At 40.7% G+C, this 9,890-nt stretch overlaps 1 protein-coding gene across 4 annotated transcripts in view; it reads left to right on the forward strand.

Moving 5' to 3' along the window:
• The window catches only part of LOC144245239 (phosphatidylinositol-binding clathrin assembly protein-like), a 42,433-nt gene extending 32,543 nt beyond the window's left edge, over positions 1-9,890 (forward strand). For 2 of the 4 annotated variants that reach the window (XM_077780659.1, XM_077780660.1), the window contains exons 16-17: positions 2,595-2,645; positions 8,805-8,933. In XM_077780659.1, the coding sequence (XP_077636785.1) occupies positions 2,595-2,645; positions 8,805-8,915 (162 nt within the window). In that variant the 3' untranslated portion in view covers positions 8,916-8,933. Of the gene's footprint in view, positions 1-2,594; positions 2,646-4,285; positions 4,528-8,804; positions 8,934-9,769 lie in introns of those variants that run through there. The other 2 variants (XR_013339213.1, XM_077780661.1) reach the window with 2 other exon arrangements.

Genomic DNA, 9,890 nt, shown 5'->3' on the forward strand with positions numbered 1-9,890 from the left:
CCCCTGTAGAGGGGAGGGGAGGGGGACCATGACCCCAGTAGTTCATAAACAGCTTCCCTGTGCTTTTGTATCTCTGCTCTCTCTCCAGTATTTTCCAGTTTCCTGGGCCTTTCTGACTTTCCCTAAGCTTTAGAAGTTCTCACCCAGGCCAGAGCTAGACTTCTGGAGTTTTCTCTCATCTGTACAACAGTGATCTCTTCCAAGTTTTAGGCTGCTTAGAGTCCAGTGTGGGGATAGTGGAAGGGAAAAATGATGAATCCACTGCCAGTTTAGTGATACTTCTGATACGGGATTGTTTTTCCTGATCCACCTGCTGATGTTCTAATAGCTGCCCAGGCGTGCGACCCAGTTAGGTGCTCAGTGGGAAAGGCAGGTTGTCTGAGCTGACTAGATTTTAACCCCCAACTGAAACCCAATCCTTAGCTTTTACCTTGAGTTTAGTAAATATATTTTATGTGATTATGGATATATTTGAGTATTCCTACTATAGGATATCTTCCCCTCTATTTTCGTTTTTTTCCCTCTCAGTTTTGGCCTTCTTTTGCAATACTTATTTTCCTTTTTTTCATCCTTGCATTTTTTTTCCCTGTTAACCTTTGAAGTTATACACTTTTTTGCTCTCCGTTTGCTGTTTCCCTAGAGACTACAGCATGCATAGTTAAAGTGTGGAAGTCTAAAGTTAGTAATTTCCTCTGAAACAACATAAGGACTTTAGAAAACCTGAATTTTGATCATACGCCCTGCTGACTTAATATGCTATTTTTGTAAGGCATTTTACCATTAACTTTTTAAAACTTTTTTATTGTGGTAAGATACATATAACATAGAATTTACCATCCAAACCATTTTAACTGTATAATTCAGTGGCATTAAATGCATTCAAAATGTTAAGTGGTGACTACTTTTCTGTCTTCTCTCTCTATCAAGTTGGACTATTCTAGGCACCACATTCTGAGTGGAGGCACACATTATTTGTCCTTCTGTGTGTGGCTTATTTCACCTAGTGGAATGTCTTGATNTCATTCTCTTTTAAGGCTAAATACTTTTCCATTGTATATACTTACCACGTTTTCTTTATTCATTCATCCATTGATGGACATGTTGGTTGTTTCCATCTTTTGGTTATTATGAATAAGACCGCAGTGAACATTGGTGTACAAGTATCTGAGTTCCTGCTTTCAGTCCTTTGGGTGCCTACCCAGAGGTAGGATTGCTGGATCAGATGATACTTCTATGCTTAATTTTTTGAGGAATTGTCATACCATTTACCCTAGTGGCTAAACCACTTTATATTCCCACCAGCAGTGCATGAGGGTTCCAACTTCCCAACAAACTCACCAATGCTTGTTTTCTGGGTTAAAAAAAATATTATAGCCACCCTAATGGGCGTGAACTAGTATCTCATTGTGATTTTGATTTTCTTTTCCCAAATGATCAGTGATATTGAGCATCTTTTCATGTGCCTTTTTGGTTTCTGTGTATTTTCTTTGGAGAAATGTCTGTTCAAAACCTTTTGCCATTTTTTTAAAAGTTTATTTATTTATTTTGAGAGAGCGCAAGTGAGGGAGGGGCAGGGAGAGAGGGAAAGAGAGAATCCCAAGCAGGCTCCACACTGTGAGTGCAGAGCCTGATGCAAGGCCCAAATGCACCTAACCCACGAACTGTGCGATCATGATCTGGGCTGAAATCAAGAATCATACACTTAATGGACTGAGCCACACAGGTGCCCCAACCTTTTGCCATTTTTGAATTTGGTTATTTGCTTTGTTGTTGTTACATTGTAGATGTTCCTATATAGATATATGAGAAATGTGAATAGCATTTCTGGGTGCTTAGTTGGTTAAGCGTCCGACTTTCGCTTAGGTCATGATCTCGCGGTTCGTGGGTTCGAGCCCCACGTCGGGCTCTGTGCTGACTGCCAGCTCAGAGCCTGGAGCCTGTTTCAGAGTCTGTGACTCCCCCTCTCTCTCTGACCCTCCCCTGCTCATGCTGTCTCTCTCTCTCTCTCCTAGAAATAAATAAAACATTAAAAAAAACCGTACAAAATGTTTAGAGTTTTCATGAAATCCAATTTATCTATTTTTCTCTTTTGTTACCTGGGTTTTGGGGATCATACTGAAGATTTCATTGCCAAATCTGATGGTATGAAAGTTACTCCCTGTGTTTTATTCAAAGATTTTTATAGTTGTACCTCTTAAGCTTAGATCTTTGATCCATTTGGAGTTAATTTTTGTATATACTGTGAAGTAAAGGTCCTACCTTATTGGCTTTGCATGTGAGTATCTAATTGTCCCCACATTATCTGTTGAAGACTGTCCTTTCTTCTTTGAATGGTCTTGGAACCCTTGTCAAAAATCAATAGACTAGATATGTGAGGGTTTTTTTCTGTGCTGTCTCCTATTTCATTGGTTTATATGCCTGTCTAGTCCTAAATTTGTCATGTTCAAGGAAAGATCATTGTCCCAGCTATAAATGGTTCACTATATTTGTTCTCAATATTAAATATATAGCAGAGTTTCTTTTGTATCTTATAATATTTCTTAATAAATAGTAGTAGAAAATGTACTATATAGTAACTGATACTTTTCTTCAAGGTACCACCTCCAGGGGCCAGGACCTCAGAGCAAGTGCCCATGTATAGAATGGTAAGAAAAAAACCCTTCTAGGATATGAAGAGTGGGAGATATAGTTAAAATTCCCCATGACTTGCACCAACAGGAAAAAAGCATGATAAAGATAATTTAAAATGGAAGGTAATCCATCCACATCCTTTCCTTGCACTGGAAAAAGAAATAGCCACCCTTTGAGATATGATATGACAAAGGCTTGGTGAGATGGGTCAAGGGACAGAGAAAGGAACCCTAGAAATGGGGAAGAGATGGGATGTGTGGCAGTGCAATAATTTAGAGAAAGCTGTTCTAGAACTCATAGTTAACCCAAAATAGGAATATTTTGCACATAATGGAGATTCAAGTATAACTTACTTTACGTTCTTGGTTTACGAGTTATGAGCTACTGTTGGCTGCTGGTTTTCCTCCTTTACTGCAGGGATTTTGTTATTTCATTTTGTTTCATTTTATTTTCCATTTTGCTACGTGGGATCATTTCCACTCTTCATTAAGCAGGTAAAAAAAAAAGTGAAATTAATAAGGCTGAGTTTGTTGTTGTTGTTCAAGACTTGCAGTGGGAGAAATTGTTAAAATGAGCAGAATGTCTGNAAATGTCTGGAAATTTTCTGATTTCAGGTTTTTCATCCAACTTGTTTCTCACTCATTTTAGTCCATAATTTCTGTTCTGCCTATTTGGCAATGTTTTCATGATTTAAAATGTTTCTTTGTTCAAAGTTGTTTGCAATCAGCAGTTCCCCTTTTGACAGCTCAGTGCATCCCATAAATGTCATGTGATGTGATACAGTTAATGGAAAGGGTGAAGTCATTCAGGCTACATAGCTTCACCACTGATTAACTCATGTTTTTGATGGTGTTAATTTGGAAAAATGTTAAAACTACAGTAAAACACAGAAGATAATAGCCATCCATACCCCAAAATCCTGAATTACTAAATGTTAGTATTTTGTCATATTTTTCAGATCATTTTCGATACTTTACAAATAAAAGCAAAGTAATCTTTGCACACTTCCTTTTTTTATTCTAAAATTTTTAAAAATGTTTTATTTCTGAGAGAGAGAGACAGACAGACAGCATGAGCAGGGGAGGGTCAGAGAGAGAGGGAGATACAGAATCTGAAGCAGGCTCCAGGCTCTGAGCTGTCAGCACAGAGCCCGATGTGGGGCTCAAACCCACAAACCGTGAGATTATGACCTGAGCCGAAGTTGGAGGTTTAACCGACTGAGCCACCCAGGTGCCCTGCTTTGCACACTTCCAGTGCTAGTCACCCTCCACCCCTCCAGAGACCATGACTGTGATCAATTTTAAGTATGGCCTTCCAGAACATTTGCATTCTTTTACTATGGAAAAATATGTAGTATTGTTTTATATGATTTTTAAAAATTGATTGTGATCAGTATATTTTTGTACTTATTACAAAAATTTTTCTCAAAAGAATTCTCTATATGCTATGTTACTACCTCTTTTCCTCTCATTCTCTCTTGAACCTATTACGGTAAGGATTCTGTCTGCCCCCATCATTCTTCTTTCAGTCATGAGTGACCTCAGTACTACCATAACTGTGGTATTTGATACAGCTGACCACTCTCCCCTCCTCGAACTGCTTTTTTTTCCACTTGACTTCTAAGACATCATTCTCTCAACCTGTTCCTTTTCAGGTTTATCTTTCCCGTCACTGAATATTGAAGTGCTCCAGAATCAATCCCTGAGCACCTTCTCTGTCAACATTCATTCCCTTGGTGATTCCATCTACATCATGGCTTTAAACGTACATTTATATACTGATGATTCCCACACTTGTGTCACCAGTCTAGAGCTCCTCACTGTTACCAACGTATATATCCACCTGCCTAATTGACGTCTTCACCTGGATGTGTAATCGGCATCTCCGGCTGTACAGGTGCAACACTGAACTCCTGATCTCCCCAAAGCTCTTCTACTCACAGCCATCCCAATCACAGCTGATGACAACTTTGTCTTTCTAGGTGCTCAGGCCAAATACCTTGGAGTCCTCCGTGATGCCTCTCTTTCTTTTGCTTCATAAATGATTGGCTTACAGAATAAGTTAGATCATGNCTCTCTGTCTTCATGGCCTGGCGCTCTTGCCTTGCTTAGTTCATTCGAGGCACGGGACTTCCTTGCTGTTCTTTGAGCACACCAGGCACCCTCCCAGCTCAGGGCACTTGCAACTCTGTGCCTTGTGCTCGCAGCGCTATTTTCCTAGATACTCATTTTGCTCACTACCTTACTTCCTTCAGGGATCTGACCAAATGAGTCTACTCTTGACTACCCCATCTAAACAGCACCCCACTATTACCCAGTGAGTTACTTTTCTGTCCTTATCTTACCCTTTTATTACTCAGCCAGCACATAGTCATTAAGCATCTACTATGTTCTAGGTACTGTTTTAGGAAAGGGAATATAGCAATAATCAAAAGAAACAAAAATCCATGCCCTTGCGGTACATATATTCTAATGGTAGGGAGTACACACAGTAAATAAATAAGGTGACATGCTATGAAGAAATTTAAAGCAGGGAAGAAGAATGAGAGTATTGGGGTAGGTTTCCATCACAAATAGGCTGGTCAGTGAATACTTTATTGAGAGTATGACTCAGTCTTAAGTAGAAAACTGAAAGAGGAGAGGGAATAGGTCATGTGGAAGATCAATTCCAGAGAGAGGGAATGGTCTGTGCAAAAGCCCTGAAGAGTGTCATGAGAGAGTGGATGAGATCACCTAAGAGTCAGTGGAGATCTGTTTTAACACAGATCCAAGCAGTGAGCACTGGGATGAGCTATCATCCACGGAACAGGGAGATGCAGAGGAACTTGCAAAGGAGGTAGAAAAGGAGTGGCCATGGGGCACCTGGGTGGCTCATTCGGTGAAACATCCAACTTCAGTTCAGGTCATGATCTCATGGTTCGTGAGTTCGAGCCCCACATCAGGCTCTGTGCTGACAGCTAGCTCAGAGCCTGGAGCCTGCTTCAAATTNCTGACAAGTGTATACATTATGCTGGGCTCACCACAAGTGTAGCTGCCATCTGTCACCACACACCGCTATCACAATAGCATTGACGATATTCTCTGTGCACTTTTATGTAGACCTTTTATTGCAATGAATTATTCATTCCATCACTGGAAGCCTCTATCTCCCACTCCCCTCTACCCGTTCTGTCCCTCCCTCCGCCCCCTTGCTTCTGACAACTGTCAGTTTGTTCTCTGTATTTGCAGAGCTGATTCTGCTTTCTGTTTATTTGTTTTGTTTTGTTTTGTTTTGTTTTAGATTCACATGTAAGTGAAATCACATGGTATTTGTCTTTCTCTGCCTGACTTATTTCACTTAGCATAATGCCCTCTAGGTCCATTCATGTTGTTGCAAATGGCACAGTCTCATCTTTTTTTATGACTGTATAATATTCTGCCTTCCTTCTCCGCTCATCTATTGATGGACGCACGAGCTGCTTCCACATCCTGACTATTGTCAATATGCTGCAGCAGACACAAGGGNGTGATCAGAGGGGTGCATCTAACTGTTTGTATTAGTGTTTTCATTTTCTCTGGTTAAATACCCAGTCGTGGAATTACTGCATCATATTGTAGTTCTATGTTTACCTTTGTGAGGAGCCTCCATACTGTTTTCTGCAGTAGCTGCACCAGTTTGCATTCCCACCAACAGTGAATGAGGGTTCCTTTTTCTCTGCATCCTTGACAACACTTGTTTGTTGTGTTTTTAATTTTAGACACTCTGATAGGTGTGAGGTGATATGCATTGTGGTTTGGATTTGCATTTACTTGATGGTGAGCGATGTTGAGCATCTTTTCATGTGTCTGTTGGCCATCTGGATGTCTCCCTTGGAAAAGTGTCTATTGCAGGTCTTCTCATTTTTTAATTGGATTGTGTAGGTGTTTTGGTGTTGAGATTCATAAGTTCTTTGTATATTTTGAATATTAACCCTTATCAGATATGTCATTTGCAAATATCTTCTCCCATTCAGTTGGTTTTCTTTTTGTTTTGTTAATGCTTTCCTTTGCTGACTTCACAGCTCGTTTCAGTCTTCATTTGGAGTTCTCTGTGCAACTTCTATGATTAACTATATTTGCCAGTTAATCCCCAAAAGAGGATTAGAGGAGTATTATATGATGCTAGGTATGTCTATATGCTAGAAGTCAGTATGGCTCCAAGCCTGGAGAAAGTAGACTCACTAGGACTATAAGGGAACGGGGGCAGAGCTGAGATACTCCACAGGACAGGATAGGCAGTCAGGACCCAACTCCTAAAAGGCAGATTCCAGATTAGGAGGAACCAGTAACCAGATGGCATCTGTTGTTAATACATAACGGAGACCGAAGCAAAATGTGTGGATGGCAAAGTAAAAACTAAAAGGCTGTTGCTTCGAATTCTGTATCTTCCTCTCTCTCTACCCCTCCCCTGCTCATGCTCTGTCTCTTTGTCTCTGAAAAATAGATAAATGTTAAAAAAATAATTTTAAAAACTCAAAAAGGCTACAAAAAGAGCCAGGTTATGTCAAAAATTCTTTCCTAACAAAAGTGAACAGAATAGGGCCCATTTCCTAGGGAGTTTGCGGGAACTAGCACAAAGTTGTCCCTAACATTGGCTGGACTGTGGAAGGGGGGTCTGATCCCTCAGGAATGAGTAACTACAGACCCAGGTGAACTGAAAGACGCATACACACCTAGGTTCCCTAGAAGGATCAGGTGCTCCATCTGGTCACTGCATGGGGCTGTTCCAGGGTGCAGTATCTGATAGAATCGTGGAAGTGGACCAAGATCTCAGTCCCTGAGCAAGAGCAATCTTGATGGTTTCTAAGCAGCACTGTTTGTAAGGCAGGAAGTCACATCAAGCCCTCTGTTCCGTCCTACAGGGGCGGCAGCCCTGTGCCCTGAAGAGAGCTGGGGGCTGCTTCTCAATTGCTGCCATGGAGTTAAGACAACAAGAAGGACAGGGAAAGTTAACCTTAACCTTAAACTTAACCTTTTTATCAACTAAAACTCTATGAGTCATTTTCACTTCTCCCAGGATCCCCATGGGAATTTTTTAAGATCCAAGAGCAAAACTTCACAATTTTCTCTGTTAAACTTCAGCTTATTCATTTGGGATCCTATCTCTAGCCTGGAAAGTACATTAAAGCTTCTGAGTCTATTTAGTATATTTATTATCCCTTCCTAGTATATGTGTTATCCACGTGTTCACTGAACATGTCCTCTACATTCTCACTGAGAACTTAGATAAAGGTAATCTGGAAAGCCAAGGACACAGTCCTGCGCATATCGCCAGAAACCTCTCAGCAGGTCAACACATTAATCATTAGCCTTTAGATACGAGTCATTTCAACAGTTTCTAATTTTCCCAGTTGTCCTTAACACAGCCCAGATTGCCTCAACTTGCGAGCAAAAAGTGCAATAGGTAAAGATAGAGAAGCAGTAGACTTGGGAAGTCATGCTGAGTGAGGAGTTTCACAGTCTAGTTAGTGAGGATCCATTTAAGAGGTTTCAACAGGGAAGGAAAATGGCCAGAGTTTTATCTTAATGGGCCTGTGCAACCTCCTTATATTTGTTTTTCATTAAATGTCCTTCTTTCATCTTTTGAATATATTTTAAAATCTGTATACAAATGCCAAATCATAATGTTGTATATTTTAAATATATACAGCTTTATTTGTCAGTTATACCTCAGCAAAGCTGGGGAAAATGTCTGAGCTTCTCAGGTCACCGGAAAGGTAATACGAACTAGAAAAATGTCAAAGCAACAATTGGCGGGGCATCAATTCTTAGGCCCTGAGTGCCTGTCTGGCCCCACCCACTGCCCTNCTTTCGCCGGGAAAATTTCTACATATCCTTCATGTTTAACCTTGACATCATCAAATCAAATCACATGCCTGTACTAAACGTTTTCATCAAAGATACATGCATATCGTTGTATAGTTAACATGTTCCATGTCTGCCTACAGACTTCCCTTCTCTTTCCCATGAGGATTATTGGCCCTGAGACATAGGGGATCTTTTTCTCATAAAGAGTCCTTGGTAGGCCTTATAGGTAGTCCGTCCATGCCTCCTTTTCAAGAACTATTCGTGAGGTCTTCTCCCTTCACACCGGCTCACTAGNCAGGCGCCCCTTAAGTTTTTACTTTCTGTTTTCTTTTCCATTCAAATTCATAGGCTCAAACTCCAGTGGGAGCTCCTTACCAAATGACACCGCAACCCACGGTTTATACCCAACCAGGCTTAAGGACCAGCGAGCAGTCCTTCTGTTCCATCCACAAGAAATAATATGTGTGTGAGCTGTTGTTGCTTAGGACTTCGGCACAGATGTACAATCGCCAGAGGCGGGGCCAGTGTCAGAATAGAGTTTTACAACATATACATCTTTTGTGTGCTGTTCGTCTCTCCTAGGAGGAAAACGAATTCTAACATTTTCAGCAGACCTCGCCCTCTACAAACTTGGGCTGCTAAACCTCAACTGGATTCTGATCCTTCCTCAGCAGTCTTTTTATTCGTTCATTCAGCAACCCCAAATGGCTCAATCCTGGACATGTGGATAGCTCAGTCTGGAGATTTCAGGAGCAACTTTCCAGAGAAGTGTTATCTAAGTTGATTGCTAAGATTTAAAAATAGACAGCCAGTCAATGGAGCGGGGAAAGGAAATTCCCAATGAACAGATGGGAAAGCACAAAGCACCATGGGAAATCAAAGGAGGGAATGATTAAATCAGGGATCGAAGGTTCCAGGGTAATGAGTACCAAATGATAGGAAGGATTTCAACTAGCAGATGTATAGAAAAGAGAAGTTTTGTACCACAGCTAGAAAAAACAGCTTTGGCATAGAAGTGGATGCAGGCATGGAAACGTGAGTGCATGTCGCTGAGGCGTATGGGAAAGCGTCATTGCTCCAGAGGATTGTTTTCTAGAAGGTCTTTACAAAGTTCCTTCCTTCAGTCTTTAGGTGATGTATTGCGTCCCCTAGTTTCTGGATGTTTGTTTTAGGAGGCCTGACAAAGCTTCGAGTATTAGATAATAAGATTGACCAGAGGTTTGTATAAAAGTATTTGTAATTTATTCTATAACCACAAGGAAAGATATGTAGAAATGATAAAAGACTTACATTTCTATCTTTCTTTCATGCAGACACAACGCACGTAAAAGTACCAAAGCACAAAGATTCAGATTCAGAGGTGAAAAAAAGGCGATCATCTCTCTACAGCCTGAGCTGAATCATTCACATCTGCCAAGTAAAATAAACATTCAT

This window comes from Crocuta crocuta, unplaced genomic scaffold (genome assembly GCF_008692635.1).
Source record: "Crocuta crocuta isolate KB4526 unplaced genomic scaffold, BGI_CrCroc_1.0 scaffold1015, whole genome shotgun sequence".
Classification (NCBI taxonomy): Eukaryota; Metazoa; Chordata; class Mammalia; order Carnivora; family Hyaenidae; genus Crocuta; species Crocuta crocuta.